Genomic DNA, 22,459 nt, shown 5'->3' with positions numbered 1-22,459 from the left:
AAACCTTTTGGAGAATCCACACTTTAAACTGCTGCATTCTGCTGAATTGTTGGAGCTAACCTTTACCATGTCTCTATAGGGCCAAGACCGAGTTGTGACTGGGGCTAGGGGGCTTCCTGTCCACAACAGGAAGAGTATGGCAAAGATTGATGACTCAGTCTCTGAGCAGAAAGGCAGATTCAACCCATATGTGTGGATTATCCCAAAGGCATGCTGGAAAACAAAAAATATTTTAAAAAAGCAGAACTATCCAAAGTACCAGAATAAATTAAAACAATGCTAGAGGGAAGAGTTACAGTGATGGAATTAACAGAAGCAATTAAAAAACAAAACAATGGGAAAGCACCAGGCCCGGACAGTCTACCAGCAGAATTGTATAAAACCCTGCAGGACTCCTTGAGCAACACATTGCTAGAAGTGGTAAATGAAGTACTGATGGAGGTGAAAATATGTAACTCATGGATGGAAGCTTACATTACTCTTATCCCGAAAGAAGATACTGATTTACAACAGATTAAAAATTATAGACCAATATCATTGCTGAACTCGGATTATAAAATATTTGCCTCAATAATGGCAGAAAGACTAAAGAGATTTTTAAACCAATTTATACATCCAGACCAAAATTAGTTTTTACCCAAGAGACAAATAAAAGACAATATGAGAATAATCCTGAACACTTTGGAATATTATGAAGCACATCCAGAAAAACAGATGGTGTTGATATTCTTGGACGTGCAGAAGGTTTTTGACAACGTGAACTGGCAATTTATGCTGGCACAAATGGAAGAAATGGACTTGGGGGAAAGGTTTATTAAAATGATTAAGACAATATATTACAAACAACATGCAACGGTGATGGTAAATGTAAAATTGACTGAAAAAATTAACATTAAGATGGGAACAAGGCAAGGGATAAGGAAGTAAAAGGGTTGGAAATAAGAAAGGAGAAATATAAATTACAGGTATTTGCAGTGACCTACTCTTTATATTAGAAGAACCACTAGGAACAGGATCCAAGTTGATAAATAAGATAGAGGAATATGGGAAAGTGCCAGGACTGAAAATAAACAAAGGGAAAACTAAGATTTTGGTTAAAAATATGATAAACAGAAAAAAAGAGTTAACTGCGAGATTAGATATTCAGATTGCATATAACTCCTCTCATGAAGAATAACTGGGTGTGTGCCTGCTAGGATGGTTGGGGCATGCCAGGATAATTGGAACGGGGCATATTGGGTGAATAAAGGTGATGGAACGGGCTAAGAGATTAGCCCTGACTTTAATCTCTGCTAGTTTGCATTGTTTAGTAGCTTGTCAGTTAAGTGCCAACACAATCTGGAGGAAGATAAACTGCTTACAACAAATTCTGTTGTGGCTCTTGTGCTTTCTTTCGGCCGTGTGACAGAACCTGACAGAAGGTCAGGGGTCTTAACCTTAAACTACAATTATGGCAGAAGGGATAGAAGCTGAGTTGGAGGCTGCTGAGTTGGAAGTGGCTGAGGATATCCCTCCTGTTCTGGATGTGTAGCCTGCAGTGGAGACAATAGTTTAAGCCAAAGAGAAAGTGACTTCCAAGCCAGCCATAGTACCTCAAACCGAACAAACATTGGAGACAGGTCAGATGGCTGGGGGAGGTAGGGAGTAGGAACAGCGTTGTTCAGAGGAGGCAGGACTTGGAGCTTACCCCCCGCCCCATGCTCAGTCCCTATGGTAGCAGATATGGCCAACGAATTACTGGGTATGCCAGATCTTCCACTGCTGTTGGCAGCCGGATCTTGGATATTTTGAGGGAACAGATCAGAGAAGTCAGTTTCAGAGAGTGAGGGCGATGGATTGGAAGGGACATGGGAAGGCAGTCCTTGTAAACACTATTTCGGGGGCTAGCAGTGCCCAATTAGCCCACGCCTGCCATATCCCAGACAAGGACATTCCCGAGATGACCCTGCTCGGCAGTCAGATGACGCACAGAGGGAGTTGAGAAGAGTTTATGATAGTAGGACGCCAACAACTTCATGGGAAATGGCTGGCATTAGTCCTGGACCTGTGGGGGCCTTGGGATCGTCCACGCCTCCGGGTGGGGTTTGATGGCAACCCAAAATGGCATTATTCTGGGGACAAGTGCTCAACCATGTTGACCGTTACATCCATCTCTACGCATCACAGTGGGCGATTGTTATGGCAGTGGCAGCCGTTATGGAAGGTGAAGCTGCTGATTGGGTGGCTGATTTGTATGCTGAATACAGCCGAGAATTGGGGGACATGGGCTTATTCCTGGATGCTCTTAGAATGAGATTTGAAGACTATACCCGAGCCCAGCGAGCTGAGGGGGGAATATTTGAGGCCCGACAAAAGAGCAGGCCTGTAGAGGACTAAATATGGGAATTCCGGAGACTAGCTGGCAAATTAAGTGGCTGTCCAGAGCAGCTTCTGGTGCATCAATTCAAGGCTGGTCTGGACCAGGTGTTGAGGTGGGCATGTGTATATCATGGTCCTTTACTGGCAGCATGGTTTCAGGCGGCCATGTACTGGATATTCCCAGTTTAAGATAGTGCATGGCCAAAACTTTGCCTGATACCAGAGTGCCCTCGGGAAATGCCAGTGGGGGTGGGGTTACAAGAAAGGATAAATAACATGCAGCAGGTGTGGGGAATGTTTAAACAGGCATTGGAACAATCAGCAAATCTGTATAAATGACAGGCTGATAAGAAATGAGCCCCACAACCCAACTTCCATGTGGGTCAGAAAGTCAATCAAGTATTTAAACCTAAAAGTTCCCAGCAAGAAACCGGCACCCAAATACAGTGGGCCTTTCCCAATTGAAAAAATCATCAACCAGGTCACTGTGCAACTTAAACTACCAAAGTTGCTGGGGAGAACTTACCCCTTATTCCATTGTAGTCTTTTACAACCAGTAAGGTCAGCTCCCATACGAGGCCCTTCACCCCCACGTCTTGGTCCTATTATGGTGGGAGGTGAAAAGCATTATGAGGTCCATAAAGTGTTAGATTACCGGATACATAGGGGCCGATTACAGTATCTAATGCTATGGAAGGGATACCCATAGGCTAAAGCCTCCTGGGTAAACAGTAAAGCTATGAGGGCAGCCCAAGCAATTGCAAAATACCATAGGAGGAACCTGCATAACCTGGGAGGGGGTTACTACATTAATAATGTTTCTTCCTGTATTTCCAGGTCTGCAGGTGCCACCTTCGTGGTAGAGGAGCCAAATGTCAGCCCAATGTCACCTGTGAGCTGCCATTCGGGGGGTGGGATGGCCGTGGACATTGGTACGAAACTCTATGACTCCCAATCATTCAAGCTGCCAGCCATGGACATTTCTACGAAGCCCTGTGACTCCCGATCATTTAGCTGCTGTGAGCATGCAAGCTTGCCTTGAGCGATGTCACCGTGAAACAGCTGATTGGGAGGCATGGCAGGTGCAGGGCATGCGATCCACTGGGGGCGGGGGTGGCACACGCCTAGGACCAACAGCTGGAGGAAAATACCTAGCTCCTCTCATGAAGAATAACTGGGCGGGTGCCTGCCAGGATTATTAGGGCATGCCAGGATAATTGGGGCGGGGCACATCGGGTGAATAAAGGTGATGGGGTGGACTAAAGATTAGTCCTGACTTTAATCTCTGCTAACTTGCATTGTTTAGTAGCTGGTCAGTTAAGTGACAGCACAATCCGGAGGAAGATTAACTGCTTACATCAAATCCTGTTGTGGCTCTTGTGCTTTCTTTCGGTCATCTGATAATTACCATATGTGGTGGACATGCATAGAAGCTAAACGATATTGGACAAAAGTGCATACATGGTTGGAAAAAATGATAAAGCAACATATAGATTTGAAATCTGAAATATTTTTATTAGCGATGGTACCTGAATGTTATAGCAAAGAAGAGATATATTTAATTATTCATGTATTAACAACAGCTAGGATTGTATTTGCTCAGAATTGTAAAAGTGATAAAATACCGGCAGACGGAAAAGTGATTGAGAAAATATTTGAATGTGCAGAGATGCATAGATTAACACTAGCAATTAAAAAAAAGAAGAAACTGAATATTATATAGTATGGGATCTATTTTATCAATGGTTGGAAAAATGGAGTTAAATGGAGTAGAATATAAAGAGAAATAAGTTAAGATTGTTATAAAGATAATAGGTATGAGACAATGGCTATAAAGAAAATGTGATCATTGTTATATTGTTAAGAAAAGTACTAATTATAATTGTTAGCACAAGACATATGTACCCAGTCAAATGTTTAAATGAAAGATGGACTTACTATAAGTATAAAATAAACTTTACAAAAAGAAAGAAGAAAAATTATCCAGAAAGATATACAAGTAAGTATACAAAACAAATTATGGCAGGTGATAACTCCAAATCAGAAAAAAATTAAACCAGTTCTATTTTTAATTCCTAATTGGTTTTTGAGAGCCAAACACTTCTGAAAATACTGACAAGACAGATACAGACACTTGTCCAGGAAGTCACCAGGATTCAACATTGACTCAAAGGTACCAAAACCAAAAAACAAACAAAACAAAAAACAAAACAAAACTGCCAAAAGCATATTATTAAATACCAATTAGGGGGAATATCCACATTACAAAAAAATCTGTGACCTGTATTAAATGAATAATTGGGTATTTTGAGCTCAAATCAGTTCCAAATTGATCAGAAAAGGTTATTTTGCATTCAGAACAGTATGTTTCAATTCAAATAAGTTCAGATTCAAATGTTTTGCACATATATCTCATACCCAACAATGTAAAATCTTGAAATTTTCCACAGGGATACAGATAGTCCTTGACTTATGACAACTGGAACCAGAATTTCCAATGCTACGTAAGACAATTTTAATGAGTTGCACCACCCCATTTTATACCTTTTCTTGCCACATTTAAGCAATTCACCGCAGTTAAGTTATATGGTCCTTAAGCAAACATAGCTTCCCCAATTGACTTTGCTTTTTGGAAGCTGGCTAAGAAAGTTGCAAATCTTGATTACATAATCCTGAGATATTGTAACAATCTAAATACATGCCTGTTGCCAAACACCTATATTTTGATCACATGATAGTGGGGATTCAATGATGCTTGTAAGTGCAAAATCATATTTTTTCAGTGCCACAATATAACTGAATGGTTGCTAAACAAATGGCTGTAAATGGAGGACTACAATGGAATCTTCAGTGATGACCATAATCTGTTCTGAGAATTTGGTCGTCACCTGATTTGCTTATCATCGGAAGCACATGCACATAAAAACAAAAATGGTGTGACACAGAAAGGAAAATCGGCGCAGAAGGGCAAATTGCTGCTCTTTGATCACCACCCAAACACCTTTTTGCGACCAGAGGTAAGAATTTTTGTTCATCACCCGATTTGGTCATAAACGGAAGCGTTCCTGATCAGAGGTTCCACTGTATCTGTATTTCTCCTTATATTTCCAAAATACATACATTAGGATTCTACTAGAATTAACAATGCTTTTTAAAAATGTCACCTAGGGTCAGAATATTAAAGTTTGCAATTCTAATAATTTACATAAAAGTAATTTTTATTTAATTTAATGTTGGAAATTCTTTTTAGCAATTGTTGAAATGTTATTTTAGATTTTGTATACTATTATGATAAGACTTATCAATAACAGTGATAAATAGTACTATAACATGAAGTACATTAAGAACATATAGACATGACTAGAGAAACTACTTACTATTCCTAGGGAATTAAAAATCACAGTGATTTTTTTAACAAAATGTTTTCTATCCCCTGACATAACAGCATTATCTAGAATTCCAAGCCACTGATATTACTTGTGATTCCATTTTAAGTAACAAGATCAATACTCGCAAATTATGTCCTGGTTGTTTACAAGATGTACAACCTTAACTGAAATCAGTAGTATACTTCTGGTCAGATTAACCATTTCATTTATAGAAAATTTGTCTGTTGCATTGATGAAACAACTTGTTTGTTCTTTCCTACCCTAAAACTGCTCAGATTTCTATTCAAGATTCCCAAAGTAACTCTGGAATTAGAAACAAGAAAAAAATCCAAGAATTAGAATGACATTTTAGCCTACATTTATAGATTTATTTGCCTAAGTTTGATAGATAATAATAAATCCATTTAGATCAGGCTGTCAAACTCCAGGCCTGCAGGCCGGATGCATCATGTGCTGGCCATGCCCACCCCCGGTTTAGGGAAGGGGAACAAAATCCCAGTAGGTCACGTGATGTCACCGTGACAATGTGAGCTTGACACCCAATTTAGTTGTTAAATAGCGGGTAGAGACATCTCAAAATTCAGCTACCATAAGGTTACCTAGAAATCCTCCAATAAATAATCATAGCGAGAGAAACAATTAACATCATGTTGGGCATCAAACCCTAATCAGGAAACAGATACTATGACTACAAGGCCCCAACAGGCCCAAACTCTTCACTATCTAATCCCTGTATCAATAATCCACTAATGCAGTTTCTACCCAAAACTCAGTTCTGAACCAATCCTGGAATATATGTAACTAATCTAAAATTGCCTGGAATAAATAGGCTATCTTTTACACTAAAGCCATATTTAAAAATTATATAATGGAATCTGAGCAAGCATTTTCTAAGAATTTAAATTTGGCTTTCATATAAACAATTTCAGAGTTATTCCTACAATACAGTTGGGAAAACGTATAGTTATTACTATACTTATTATATCTACTAAGAGCATTTCTGGCACATTTCAGAAGCCACAAATTGTAAGGATTCAAAGGTAAAGTTTATTTCCAAGTAGCTTGTCCATTTCTCTATTACCAGTAACACAAGACATTTATATAAGTGAAATGCTAATGCGGGTAAGCTGGAGGTTTTACTTATGAAAACTAAGACTGAGATCCCAGAATCATCTATGCTTTCATAGTCTTTTCTCTGCTGCAGAGGACTATATATTAGGATCTTATTCAGTTAGATGAGTGTTATAATACATAACTTCTGAAATAATTATTTTAAAGTCTTGCAAAGTAATACAACATTATGCTGGGAATTGGTCTCTGTGCTATTTTGCACTTTAAAAATTAAACATGCATTTATTTTGGACTCTAACATGTAAACATATTTTATAACAGATAAAACAATTTTAAAAATGAGAGCTAGGCAGATAATGAACATGGAGTTAGTATTCTTCACAATTATACTATGACACACATATATGCATATTCCAGGCTTCAAGAAAGCAATTATTAGACATAGCTGTCTTTCTAAGCACTCTATGCAGTTCATATAAATTATATATCAATAGTCCTTCAATATCAAGCCAAAATTTCCAAACTTCAGAAAAAAGATAAGTAAGATAGCCAAGTAATATTTGTGCTGGCTGCCACTGCTCACTTTCTAATTATTTTAAATAATAATTAAAAAAGGCTAATGATAGCTGGATCTTGATCAGAACCCCCCCTCCTCCATTCTCATTATCTAAAGTAACTGTGTCCCATGTAGGGAAGAGATTAAAAATGAAAATGGAATAACTAAGCTGTCTTTTCAAAAGCAATCCATTTTATGGCTGTATCCCGTATTATTTTCTTGAAGAATTGATGGATACTTACCCAAACTACCTCTTAATCCAGGTTCACATGGCATGTAAAACTATGAGCAGTCTAAAACAAGCCATAATTACAAATGTTCTTACTCATAATTTGGGTATGGATGATGCAATCAAATAGCCTTGAGTATTTTGTGTGAATATAATCTCTGATTATTTTAAGGGCACCTAAAGAGTTCATGGTTTACTCCATATTAAATCTAACATTTTTTTCATTCATCCCATCTGCACTTCAACATAGAATATTTCACACTGAAGCATCAATTAATTCAGCATATAGAGAACAAGAATATATGAAAAAACCTTGATAGAATAAAAAAGTGTTTCTTCCAAAAATAAGGGGCTACCACTGAAAAGCCTTCTTCCAGTTCAATTTAATCTGAACTTCCTTACAATAACAGGGAGAATAGGAAAATTGCACAAACTGATATTGAATCTGCAAAGCCAAGGGCTATAAATTTGCAAACATATATATACTACCATGATCTCAACATTATACCCATGTAAAATATATTTGCCACACATTAAATGTCTTACTTTTATTTTGCAAAAAAATGTCATAATTATGAAAAATGCATGAATATTTGACCTAAATTTCTAGGCTCATGCTAAATTATCATAAGTTTTTCTTCTCATAAAGTTGTTAAAAATTAAAAGTGAGACACTATCCTTATGTTGTATTAAATAAAGTAAAACTAAGTGTTTGGTAAAAGGTGTAACACATTAAATACACTCAACTATATAAAGCAAACAAGGTACAATACTTTCATGAAAATAACTCCAACAAAATTCATGAAATTTTTTTCAAAAAAAATTTCAATAAAAGAGAACATAAATTAAAAGCTACTTAATGAAATCGTAATAGGAGCAAAACCATCTAACTTGTAAAACATATTCACTTATTATAAGGCAAGTTATTTTCAAACAACCTACCAAATTGGACATTCAAAATATGCAGAGGCATTTTAGCAACTGTTGCAGCTTCACTTTTGGGCAAGCAGTGAACATTAATTTGAAAAGTTGCATAATGAGTAAGAAGGCCAATATCTCTTGCGGTCTTTATTTTGAGATAAAACCAGGAAGAAACTGATCATTACGTATTCGCCAATTCCTTGCGAATTAGATGAATATTATGTAGCAAAGAACAGTGAAGTATCTGCCATTAGGGGCACTACAAAAAAAGCAAGGCAGAGGACCCAGTCTCATCTTTCCTTGTAAGCACCTTGTCATATAAATTTGCACAAATATTAAAGCAGAGCAAAACCGGATTGACTGCAACATCAGACCTCACTGAAGACTTAACTGAGGCGAATGAAATAAGCAACACAAAAAAACACCTACATCAGGTCACCTCTCCTATCGTGTGAAATCGCGTGGGTGCCACGATGAAGCTACTTGTCATATCATTCCGTTCCAGCAACGAAGATCTGGACTCTTTCTCTTCCTTTCCTCGCGTAAGACCCGGCGGCGGTGCAACTCAGGTGGGAATGGAATCGAGCATCTTCTACCCCACTTATTTCCTCCCTCCCATCGGGGACTAGGCTTTGCATCCGATTGCTGCTTTGGTCTCTCCCCGCTCCTGGCCCATTTGCCTCCCCCCCCCCACCCCCACCCCCGGCCACTTACTTGCCGATCACCTCGCACAGCTCATACACATCCTCGAACAGCACGTCGTCGTCGGCCATGGTCCAGATAGGGCAGAATTATCCTTGTAGGCGGCCGAGGCGGGAGGGGGCGCGGGCAGGATCCCCTCCGCGCTCCCTGCACAAGACGCCGCCGCCAATCAGCACACCACGTTAAATCCAGTCCTTTCACACCGAACAGCCCAAATCCGTCCCGGAGGTTCCAATGGCTACACCGAAAATTTCTCCAGTTGCCGCCGCTCCCTTTTCCTTTCTCCTCTGGGCCTCAGCCGCCCGCCCGCCCGCCTGCCTCTCGCTCCACTGCCGCCTCTCGCTCCCGCCGCCAGGTCGTCACCTTTTTCCCACCCCTCCGTCGCGAGTCTTTTTTTTTTCCTAGGGCCCCGGAGATTAAGCGAAGCAGGCAAAGGCTATCCAGCCAGAGGGGTGGAGCAGCAACCATGGAAGAAGGGATGAATACAAAAATGAACCGGCGGAGGGCAGAGACGCTTCATTCGCTCCCCTCCCCCACTGGTGCACACTCACACACGACGGGGGCAGAACGAGAGCGCGCGGCTCCGACCACGCGCCGACGACAGCGATAAGTCGTTTAACTAAGGGCGCGCGCTATCGCAGTCGCCACCTTTTTAATCAGTCACGCAACCGCCCAGAGCAAGCACGCGCACCCTTCCTTACAGAGGGCGAGAGGGGGGCTCCTCACCCACTCTTCCTCCTCCCTCTTTTCCTTCTGCACAAAGCCACTCCCACAAGTAGCTCAAAAAATACACGTTTGGCGTGAGGAAGCAAAAAGTGATTGTTCTGCGCAGACGCAGTTGCTTTGACGTCATAGAGCAGCAAGAGAAAAAAGTGGGTAATGCTGCTGTCTTCTCAAGCGGGTGGGTTTTTCTCGTAGCAGTTTTCGAGGCAAAGCTTCGAGATTGAAAACGAAGATGAAAAAACGAGCATGTCTTCTTCGAGTGTACGGATATCGGATAGTAAGGCACGGCAAGAAAGATCTCCGTCACAGTGCTTTTGGGTGTGTTTTTTTAATGATACCAGTTGACTAGTTTTTGCCAGAGCAGCAAGTCCTTTTGCTTATGCCAGAAACTAAAGGAAGGTACAAAAAGGAAAACTAGCAAAATTAGCTGTTGCTCCATAACCAAAATTCCTAATTGCAAGTTTTCCGTTTAATTATCTTCTGTTCTGGTGTATTTTTCCCTGTTCCTCAATTTGAGTAAGAATCTAATATTTTAAAAGTAATAGTGATATCGCATTCCTGAACCAACAAATAGAAATTCTGGTTTATCCATTCACTTTTCTATTCCAATTTGGATCACCTACTTCCAGATGGGAAATTACTTGCAAATCCTTGGCTGGATTTCTAGAGTGATTAATTATGTGCCATCAAACCTTAGGACCACATACATTTCTTCCACAACGTTCTGTTCCTAACCTAGTATTTTCATGTCTTCCAATGGTGCACCCATCACCATTATAAAAGTTCTTTTAATATTGCTCCTCTTTTTCTTTCCTTCCATCTTTCCCAGCATGAAATGTTCTTCGGTGAATTAAGTCTTTGCAAAGGAGGATAATTTAAACTTAGGCAGTTGTGCCTTGAGTGAAAGGTCTGTGTTGATATGTTTCCTTGGCTGTACACAATATTCTCAGGAGCTTTCTCCAACACTAACTTTAAAGACATCAGTACTTTTCCTATCCTGCTTCTTCAAAGTCCAACATTCACTTCTATAGAGTGTCATAGGGAATACCATGCATTTTATTATTGTGATCTTTGTAATTAAAAGCACATCAGTATTTGAATATCTTTTACAATGTCTTCAGGATTACTCCACTAAGTGCTAATCTGTGATGTATAAGTAGTCCTCAACAACAGTTTGTTTAGTGGCCATTTGAAATTACAGTGGCACTGAAAAAATAAGTTGTGACTGTTTTTCACACTTTATATCATTGCAGCATCCCATCAGTCATGATCAAAATTCAGGTGCTTGGCAACTGGCTGACATTTCTGATGGTTGCAGTGTTCTGAGCTCATGAGATCACCTTTTATGACCTGACAAAGTCAATGGATAAGCCATAACACGCTTAACAAACATGTTAGTAACTTAATAATTGCAGTGATTCACTTAAGTGTCAAGAAAGGTTGCAAAATGGACAACAAATGTCTTACTCGTCAACAGAAATTTTGGCCTCAATTGTCATAAGTTGAGGACTACCTCTATTTCTTGACTGCTCGTTTCTGTACTGTTGATGGTTGATCCTAAAAACTATCTACTTCTATATCTTCCTTAATTGTACAGGTAATATATATATAGAAGAATGGGGGGCAGGGACAGACAAGCCTATTCTGTCTTGTTGCACAAAAGCAACATCCACATTTCATCCGTGGAAACCAGGCTTGATTTAAGAATGCATACGCTTAATGGCTGATACCGTACTATCAGTAGTCCTTAACTTACAACCACAATTGGTACTAGAATTTTGATTACTAAGTGGATGTTAAGGAAGTCGTCATGTGGTAGGACATCATTTTGCAACCATTTTTAACCACATTTGTTTAGCAGATCACTGCAGTCATTAAGGAAATCTGGCTTCCTCAATTGACTTTGCTTATCGAAAGCTGTCTGGGAAGATCACAAATAATGGCCATGTGATTGCAACATGCTCTAATTCATAAATGCAAGTTAGTTACCAAGCACCCAAATTGAGATCATGTGTCTACAGGGATAGTGCACTGGTCATAACTTTATAAGCCATTTTTTTCTGAGGCGATTATGACTTTGAACCATTATTAAATAAATGGTTGTAAGTCAAGGACTCCTGTATGTGTAAAAAAGATTTTGAGCACCAAAATTTATAGTTAGAATATATAATATAGTTAGAATTCAAGGATTAGAGAAAAATTGTGATTCAAATGAGTTTGATAATGCTGATCTGTATGGACTAATCAGTGTAAGACAGTTTCTATTATCACAACAATTGAAGCAAAAGAAAAATGTGTTGCATAGTAGTCTGGATTTATGTATTACATTAAGCCATGGTTTAATTATGATTGATTATATAAAGCAATTGGCTATATTCACAAAGCACTTTAAGTCCATATGCAGTGGTGGGATTCAAAATTTACCACCACTGGTTCTGTGGGCATGGCTTGGTGGGGGTCATGTGACTGAGGAGATGTGGCCAACTCGACAGATGCAGTATGTATGTCCATGGCCATTCTGAAGCACCTTTTCAACTTCAAACTCAAACCCAAATTCTGCATCTGGACATTTTATTTTATCTTAGAAAGTAATTTGTAGTTCGGACCTACTAGCTTTCAGCAAAGAGCATCAGCTTTCTGTTGATAAAACTATTTTAATTATGCTTATGACATAATGGCTGAAATCTGACAAAATAAACTAGGACTGTAAAAATGGAAATGTTGCAGATGATCTGGGAACAAGGGAGTCTTGTAACTTATTAGGTATCTACTCTTGCTTAAAAAGTGTTATGAGAAGTATCATTTGAAAGAGCCATGATGGACAGCTGAGGTCCGATATCTATGGTCCATCTGGTGATGATAATAGTGTATGAGAGATAACTTTGAATGTAAGGAGTGTTTATACATTTCATTTGTTAAAAGAAAAATAGTTCATGCTGTGATACTGCATATTAATAAAAGCATGAAAAAGATACAGCAGATTGGAAACCAATTGGTCTGATTTTGTGGAGAATAGTGGAAAGAAAAGCAAGAACTGGTCCGTTATGTAAAATATAATTAATTTCCCAATAAAAAGAGAAAGTAGACATAAACAAGATATAGAATCTTTTTTGAACCAAATAAAAAGAATTGAATTACAGATTGTCATAGAAGTATATGGATTTACAGTAATGTGGAATATAAAAAGGATGCTTGGTGAAATAATATGGCAGAGAACAAAAATGAGATAAATATATTGAATAATAATTACAAAGTACAAGGAAGAGTTAAGATTAAATGAGGTAGAGAAAATACAGACAATTTTTGATGAAAGATCAAATTTTGGGATAGACGATTGAAGTGGGCTAAGCAAAGTGTCCAACAGAATAAATAGAATTAAAAATAAAGGTGATAAAATTATCTAAACCAAGGGTCGCCAAACTTTTCGACCTCAAGGACCACCAAACTAATACTTTTAAATCCCGAGGACCACTAATATGAATTTTTAAAAAAAGATAATATATTTAATATAAAAATTTTATTTTTTATATTAAATATAAATTTAATAAAATTAGTTTGTGTGTCTGTATGTATCTGTATGGTATTTAGGTTTTTTCGGGTATTTTCCTATGTCTTAATATTTGTGCTTTGATTATAGCCATGTTTCGGCAGAATCTCATCTGCCATCCTCAGGCTTGTGTACTTGGTTTTTTTTAATCTTGTGTGTCAGGCTTAGCAGCCATTTTTTGTTTGAATTTGGTGCTGGCTTTCTGCTTTATTTGAATGGTTTTTTCCTCATCTGGATTGGCTGGGAGTCTAGGTCTGTTTTTATTGATCTTCGAGTTGCTGTGTTCTTGATTGGTGGGCAACATTGTGTGTTGTGCATTGGGGTTTCTTAGTGCAGCTTGGTTTCTTGTGAACGGCCGATAATTATTTATTAGGAAGCTAGGTTTTATTTGGGTAGCTGGCTGGGTCATGTTTGGGCTGGAGGTATTGGGGGGTAGGGGGGTTGTTTGTGTCCAAGTGCTTGCCTGAATTGTGGTATAGAGATTTTTTTGTTTGTGAGTGAGAATCTCTATACCACAATCCAGGCAAGTACCTGGATGATGGTTGATGTTTGCAGATGGAGTTGATGTTTGCCACACACCCTGACACCAGAACTAAGCAAACTGACACACGCCATAAACACATAGCCAGACCTCCAACTCAGAGCCAAACCAAAACCCGGAACGTTACATCACAGCCATCCGCTCAGGACATCACATCATGGAACTCAAGAGGTTACATCACAAAACCTCAGGATGTTACAACACAGCCAACGACCCAGGAGATTACAGCACAAGACCCAGGATTTCACAACAATAGAACTCAGAAGGTCATCACACAGCCCATTACCCAGGTTGTTACAACACAGGAGTCTGATAGACACACAGCCAGTACCTCAGCCACACAGGTTCTTACGAAAAAGCCAACCAATCTGCAAACATCAACTCCATCAACCAATCAAGAAATAACAACACAGCCAACTAGCCCGCTTACAACAGAACCAGCACACCACACTTCCCCACCAGTATTTATAGAGAGATGGCAGCTCCGATCACGCTTTGCTCGCACAAGCACGAAGCCGAAAGCACCAGCCTGAAGATGGAAAGTGGGACCTCGTCGAAACATCGCCAAGATAATCTCAATCTTACACGGGAAAAGACCCAAACACGCCAAGACCTGCGTGTGTGTGTGTGTGTGTGTGTGTGTATATATATATATATGGATCTTTGGTTGTTGGGTTTTCTCCGCGTAGATTCGAAGTATCTAGGCAGCGTTTGATGAAGTCTCATTCATCATCTTCAGGCTTCTGTCTTGGCTCTTGCTTCTCAGAGTGAGAAGCAAGAGCCGAAGACAGAAGCCTGAAGATGATGAATGAGACTCATCAAACGCTGCCTAGATACTCAATCTTAGCTGGAGAAAACCAACAACCAAAGATCCACATACAAATACCGAGAACCTCAGAAAACGTATATATGTATATATATATATATGTTATGTCTCCCTCTTGGAAATTCAAACGAACAAACATAAAGCAGCCGTTTCACAATCAAATCAAACTGAAGGAAATAACAAGATAACGACTGGCAGAAACTGTTAGGACTCCCCTTCGAAATTCAAACAAACAGAGAGCTCATTGCTGTAACGTCCTCATTCAAAATTGTCATTTTGTTCCTGGCGAAAGGCACCAGCTCAGCTGTGTCCTTTTATACCCATTAAGGCAACGTGCTAATTAACTGGCTTGCCCTTCAGATTAACGTTTCCTGGTTCTGACGTCAATCCACGATCTAACAGTCATCAGAGTCAAAACTCCCAACAGGACTGATCCTTCCAATCACAACACTATCCCCCACCGCAGGGCCCTTCCCCGAGTCTGATGATTAACTTGCGATGTTTCGTTGACAACCCCACTCTGTCTCCCACAGCCAATGGAGCGTCGTTCGTTCCAATTGTCTCAGGTGGTCTACACATTGGAGACTTGGAAAAGAAATACCGTTCTGCGACCAAGCCACCAGCGGATTGTGCAAACGCAACCAGGACATTCCGAGCACCAAAGGAGATGAAGGTTCAAGGTGATATAAAAACTTATCGCCTCCTCATGATCCCCAATGATCATACGCACTGGCTGGGTGGCGAAGCAGAATGGGCCCAGACTTGAGCTCACGCCCATCCACGGTTTCCACCTTAATGGGTGGATGTACAGCAACCAATGGGATCCCATAGTGCGTAGCAAAAGCTCGGTCCATAAAGCTGGTTGTAGCCCTGAGTCCACCAACGCAACAGCGGGAATTCCCTCCTTCTGTGACTGTAGAAAAATTCGAGTGTCCAAAAGTAAATGCCGAGGAGGGCCAGGATTTACTTCAGCAATTTGAGGTGGGGATGTGAAATGTGTCCGACCTAGGGTTTCCTTGAGGTCAGGTCTACCCTGTTTTCCTGACGAGCCAAGAGTGGTTTCAGGTACGGGTCTGCGGGTCCCTCTCCGTTTGCAGGAATTAACAAAATGTCCCAGACTCCCGCAATAAAGGCACAAGCCTTCCTGGAACCTTCTCAAACGTTCTCGCACCGTTAAGCGAGGGCGGAGTGTGCCTAACTCCATCGGCTCCTCAACATTAACCGTGGGTTGGAAAACTCTCGGTGGCGTGGGTTGTGCGACGGAAAGCGAAGATGGTTCCATACTGAGCCGTTTGCGTCCACGTTGCTGTAAGCGAGCTTCAATTGTAAGCACTGAACTATCAATGCATCCAAAGTTAAAGCCCTCTCTGCATGGACCAGCTCATCTTTGATGGCATCAGACAAGCCTTCCTGGAATGCAGCCATATGAGCGGTTCGTTCAGTTAGAGTTCAAACACAGCAAGCGAAATTCTGCAACGTATTCCTGCAGGAACGTTTCCCCTGATTAATGTCCCATAACTGTCTGTCCACAGTTTGTATCTTAATTGGGTTCTCAAACATCACTCTCATTTGTTGAAGAAAACCCTGGAAATCATTCAACAACGGGCTATCTTGAACTAACAAGGAGTAGCCCAATTAGCAGCCTGCCCAGATAAAAGGCTAAGAATAAATCCTGTCTTAGCCCGATCATTTGGAAAGTTTTCAGGCCTCAAGGACATAAATAATTGACACTGCCCCAGAAATGCCGGAAACATGTCCATTTGTCCTGAAAATTTCTCCGGCATGGATACTGGGCTTTTCCTCTCAGGAGGGCAGGGGGAACAGCAGCAGGGCTTGGTAAGCTGGAAACATAATTCAGCAATTGTGTTACCTGATTCTGAAGCGTCACATTGCTTTGCAGTAGCTGATTAATTTGTTGTTGTTGCTGCTCTACCAAACGCTGCAGTTGATTTAAATCCATCTTGCTTGAAAGATGGTTTGTTTGGGCCAGGAACAATAATGTTATGTCTCCTCTTGGAAATTCAAACGAACAAACATAAAGCAGCCATTTCACAATCAAATCAAACTGAAGGAAATAACAAGATAACGACTGGCAGAAACTGTTAGGACTCCCTTGAAATTCAAACAAACAGAGAGCTCATTGCTGTAACGTCCTCATTCAAAATTGTCATTTTGTTCCTGGCGAAAGGCACCAGCTCAGCTGTGTCCTTTTATACCCATTAAGGCAACGTGCTAATTAACTGGCTTGCCCTTCAGATTAACGTTTCCTGGTTCTGACGTCAATCCACGATCTAACAGTCATCAGAGTCAAAACTCCCAACAGGACCGATCCTTCCAATCACAACATATGCATACATACATACATACATACATACATATATACATACATATATATATATATATATATATATATATATATGTATATATGTATGTATGTATGTATGTATGTATATATATATATGTATATATATGTATATATATGTGTATATATATATATATATATATATATACACACACACACACACACACACACACATACATACATACATACACATATACATACACATGCACACACACATATACATAAATATAAAAATGCTTATTTAATTATAACAAAATCGTAAATGCTTAATCATAACTGTGGGGCAGAGCGAAGGGAAAGGAGGGGCCTCTCTTACCCTTTGGTGGGGGAAGAGGGAGGATTTAAGAAGCCACATGGTGCCTGGAGGCTGGGAAGATCTGGATGGGGAGGAACCGGCTCCCCCTTAAACAGAAGAAAAGCAGAGCCATCTCATATCTCCCCCAAGTCAGAGGAAACCTCTCCCTCCTTTGCCAGGTGTGGCTGCCTAGAGTTGGGGGAGGAAAGGAGGGCCAGGCTGGAAGTGCCGATGAAGACGGGCTCCTAATAACCAGGCACACACACCCTTCAGCCTCTGCATAAGAAGAGGACTTCCCGAGGCTAAGCTCCAGATTCCTCCTGCCACTTCCAACCAGAGAAGGATCCGTCCTGTGTGGAGGCTGAAGGGGTGGGTGTTGAGCCCAGAAAAGCTTGAGCTCTCGCCTGCAGAAACATGCTGGTTATTAGGAGCCCATCTTCCTCAGCACTCTTTTGGTCTCCATTTGGTCTCCCCCCTCCCCCCCATGTAAAAGGAAAGCCAGACCGGCTTCTCCTTCCCTCCTACCTTTCCCCCTGCTCCCTTCCCACCAACTAAATCCTACTTTGGGACAGGAAAGAGCACGCTGGAAATGTGTGTTGGCATTTCCTACACACCTTTCCCCGGCGCTTGCCTGCAATTCTTCGCATTCCTCCAGGCCTGGCTTGCTGAGAGGTGAGAGCGTCTCTGCTGCCCCCCAGGAAAAGCAAGCGATCAGAAACAGCTCTCACTGAGGCGAAAGAGCAGAGATTAGAAGGCACAGGCAACAGAAAGCAGCACTTTTCAAAGGTGGCAGCTTCCATCTACTCTTGCCTGTGCCTTCCTTGATCTGAGCTCTTTCCTCCCAGAGAGAGCTATGTTTCTGCTCACTTTTCCTGTGCTTTCCCTGCACAGCGATGGCTGGGTCTGTGGGGGGGGGGGCAGCACGCCGAGCAGAGCGCCGAGAGGGATGAGGAAACCAATGCCGATGCCCCATTCTTGACCTTTGAACTGGATGGTGAGCACAGACTTGCCCACTCGGCCCCCTCCCACCACCAGCAGCCAGTACTTTTCTTGCCCTGGGCCGTCCCTACAGCCCATGGCCATAGAGGAAAAGCCCAGGCCAGGAGAGGCAAACTGGAAGGTGTGGAGCACCACACAAATGTAAGCGTGGCACTCCTGCACCTTCCGGCCATCTCCATTGCCACTTCAGCCTGCCTGTGCCACCAGCCCCCTCTTGCTGCAACAGCACCATTACCTCGTCCTAGCCAGTGAGGGCTGCACTGCTTTTTGCAGATTTGCGCTCGGCCGAAGGGTGGAAGCCAGTGGGTGGGTAGGCCATAATCCAGGGCACAGCCTGGACTAATTGCTTTGGGGGGACATTTCTCTGTGGCCCACCAACATTTTCTCATGGATCACCAGTGGGCCGCGGCCCACTGATCTAAACTGAATGAAGCGGGGCAATATTACAAGGAATATTGTAGATGTTTATATGGAAATGTTAGTGATATATTCAAGTTTATAAGATGAAATGTAAATCTAAATATCAAAACAAGTGATGAAAAGGAAGGTATAAATAAATGTTGAGAGAATCTCGAAAAACAAGGTAGCAGATATAAGGTGGATGTAAGTGGAAAAACATTGAAGTATTTATTTATTTAATCTTCAATATTTATAATCTGTCACAATCCAAGAGCAGCTAAGATGTGGTTTTGCTTATGGGTATGGCTGTATAGCTTATCAAACACCTGTGCGTTTGTGACAGTTTAGGAAAAAATGCTGCCAGTGTGCCAGTATACGAAGGGAAACATTGCTAAACCGATTGTCTAATCTTTAGAGGGATCAGTTTAAATGCATCTCTTTGCCTGAATTGTAATTGAAAGTATACAAGGGATAACAAAAGTTGGCTAGTGCATTGCCAAGGCAGGGTGTATAATTTTGGCTTTTTAGCAGGTTATTAAAAATATATATGAATGTGAGACAGTACATATTGAAAGAATATGATGAAATGAATAGTTTTGAATTGTGGGATGTTTCGTATGAATATAGTGTTAAAATTTAGCTGCTGAATATGATGTGAGCAATATACAATGGAAGTTCTTACATGTGTAAGAATAACTGAAACACTTAGTAAACATTCTACATTGAGCAAGAAGTAAGACATGGGTATGTAACGTCCTCTTGACTGTTTAATTCATTTATGGATAATTACTAATGAACACTTGTGGTAATGTTGGAGGCATTTTTGGAATGTGAATGTTTGCAATATTTTTTATGCAGATAATGTCATGGTCTTAGCCTAAGAACCTGAATGATTTGCAGAGAATCTAAGAAAGTCTTCTTATTGGATGAAGAAATCCTAAAAAAAGAAAGTTAAGAAGTTCAATGTTCAAAAGGCAATGTGGGGAGTGATATATGGACAAGGTGAAAGAAAGGATAATTTGGAAAGATACAAAGGTATGGAAAGATACAGTGAATGATATCAGTGTAATCAAGATTTAGCTCTGTTCCCTTTATTTATATCATTGCTCTGTTTCCTTTCTTTGTCTTCAGTTTCATTTACTTTGTGAATCACATCTTTATTAAATGCTAAGCAAAACACAAACTTTTCACAAAAATGCGAAGAACAACAGTGTTTGAAGAAAGGGTATTCTAAGAATACACTTACTTTTTTGGAGCCATGTAGTCTTTTCCCGTGTCTTTTATTTCTTTTTTTTAAAACAAATTTTATTGATTTTCAAAAACAAACACAAACAAACAAAACATAAAACATAAAAACATAAAACATCTTTTTTGAAAGCAGCTTGATCCTGGGTTACATCTCTTTGTACAGACACAAATTCAAATTCATGCTCATTTTATATACCACTCCATAACTTATTGCCATTCTATGTTTTCTATATAGCTTCTCCCCTCTTTTAACTTTCTTAGTTTTATTTTATTTATCTCATCTCAGTTCAAATCATTATACTTATATTCTTTGTCTGTCCTGTTTCAAGCTGTCTATTATCTTTTCTCATTAAACAAAATTTCTCCTGTAATCACTGATTGGAGTATGACGCCTTTATCTCTTTCCCCTAAATTTATAACACTTAGTATAATACATAACTTCCATTTGGATTCTGCTTAGTACATTCTAAAGTTACACACTATGTTTTAAAAAGAGAAAAAATTATAAGTTTACAATATAATTAAAACAACAATCCATACCAATTCAAAACTATCATTAATATTAATATTCATTTAAGTCTTAAACATTTTACACATTACTTTTCAAATAAGTATCATACTTCTACGGGAACACTTATAAACTTTCCATAATTATTTTCCCCCCCCCCACTTCACTTGTATTTTAAAACATTGTGTCATTAAAATGTTCCCATTCCTTCTTAATCCAATTCTCTCATTTATTTCATTTCCTTTCTTTTGTTCACAAAAATTTCACTGAATTACACTAAATATTTTATCCCACTTTTTAATCACATGTTGTTTCCAATTTTCTAACATTATTTCTAATAGAAATATAACAATACAATCTTATGTACCTTTGCAGACTCATTTTTTCAGTTAAGTTTTTACCCATTATCTCTAAATAAGTCCTGTTTCTTTACATCTTGCTCCACACCTTTGAAGTTTCTCTTCCCTTCCTTTCTCCCTTGCTTCTTCTCTCTGCCCTTTTTACCCCCTTGTCTCACCACCTCCATTTCCCTCTTCTGTATTCCCCCTTTCTGTTGCTTTCTAACATTATATCCACTTTTCACCTTATTTTTCCCTTTTTTGGTTGTTTTTTTAGGTCTTAAATTCTCCATTCTCTTTCCCCCCTTTCCCCTTTCTTCCCCAGATAAAGTTACTTGTTCGTTAAAGATGGCTTCTTCTTTGTCCCAGTCCTCTTGTTGTGCAGTTCTTTCTTGTAATTTCTCATAGGTACAGATCGCCATTTCTAAGAATTGAAAAAGAGAGCCAAGAGAATCCTTCCCTTCTTGTTCCTCTTCTTTGTATTTTTTAAATTCCATTTTTAGTTCATCCACAAGAGATGCCATTGTAAAAAAAAAAAATTTTTTTTTCAAACAACCACCCAAGTGTTTTTAGTCATTCAAATATAATTTCCAAAAGCCCCAAAGACACCAAGCAATCCAGATTCACACAAGCTGTTTCTTTTGACACTTTCTTCTTTTTTCACTTTCTCTTCCTGGGGTTACTGTTTAGTTACAAAATTCCAGTTAGAATGTATCTTTTAGAAGTCTTGTTAGGATTTAAACAGATTCTTTTAAATTATAGGCAGTCTCCTCCTTCCGAATTCTACTCTTATTCTTTTCCTCTCCCTTCCCACTTACAGCAAGAAAAAAAAAGTTTTTTTTTTTCAGTATTCAGAAATCCTCGTGTCTTTTATTTCTGATGAGACAGTCCTCTTAATATTCTCTGCGAAACCTGGAGTAGCTAATTCTTTAGTAGCTGCTAATTTGGTACAAAGTAAGCCAAATTTCCTAACAAAGCAGGTTTAGCAAGCACCTCAACATGTTTTTTCATAGCTTCACTCTAAGGGATGATCCTGACTCTCTCCACCTATAGTTTAGGATTGTTGTTCCCAGGTTCCACCCATTCTGTTGAAATTACTGATTTTAAAATGAAACTTGGAATTTTGGAATTGCTACTCTTAATAATATTTTCTAATCTTATGAATGCAGTCTTTAAAAACTCAAACTGCCACTGTGAATCTTCATGCATGATAAGAACAAATATTATTCAAGCACTGAGGGAATAAAATGAAGATTGGAGCTTCTTCCAGAGAATTCCTTTTTAGTGCTATTATTTCCTTTGGCATTACAAAATAAAGTCAGATGCACCAATTTGAATTCCAAGCCATGAGGTTATTAGCACAGTAGCCTCCAGCTTTTTGATTTGGTAGGCATACTTGAATATTGAGAACATATGAATACTCTCACAAAATGGCTGCTAGGGAGAG

General features: G+C 39.7%; 1 protein-coding gene and 1 long non-coding RNA gene across 29 annotated transcripts in view; one reads left to right on the top strand and one right to left on the bottom strand.

Annotated features, from left to right (window-relative positions):
• Window positions 1-9,985, bottom strand: part of CASK (calcium/calmodulin dependent serine protein kinase) — a 263,121-nt gene extending 253,136 nt beyond the window's left edge. For 27 of the 28 annotated variants that reach the window (XM_087937711.1, XM_087937716.1, XM_087937713.1 and 24 more), the window contains exon 1: window positions 9,239-9,985. In XM_087937711.1, the coding sequence (XP_087793837.1) occupies window positions 9,239-9,297 (59 nt within the window). In that variant the 5' untranslated portion in view covers window positions 9,298-9,985. Of the gene's footprint in view, window positions 1-8,963; window positions 9,136-9,238 lie in introns of those variants that run through there. The other variant, XM_087937736.1, reaches the window with a different exon arrangement.
• Window positions 9,986-10,080: 95 nt separating this feature from the next.
• The window catches only part of LOC148125351 (uncharacterized), a 95,447-nt gene continuing 83,068 nt past the window's right edge, over window positions 10,081-22,459 (top strand). Inside the window, exon 1 of the long non-coding RNA XR_015744376.1 lies at window positions 10,081-10,267. This is a non-coding gene — a long non-coding RNA (uncharacterized LOC148125351). The remainder of the gene's footprint in view (window positions 10,268-22,459) is intronic.

Source organism: Pseudonaja textilis, chromosome 7 (genome assembly GCF_049901715.1).
Source record: "Pseudonaja textilis isolate UNSWEBS1 chromosome 7, rPseTex1.2, whole genome shotgun sequence".
NCBI classification, from domain to species: Eukaryota; Metazoa; Chordata; class Lepidosauria; order Squamata; family Elapidae; genus Pseudonaja; species Pseudonaja textilis.
This window is presented reverse-complemented; position numbering and strand designations above follow the sequence as displayed.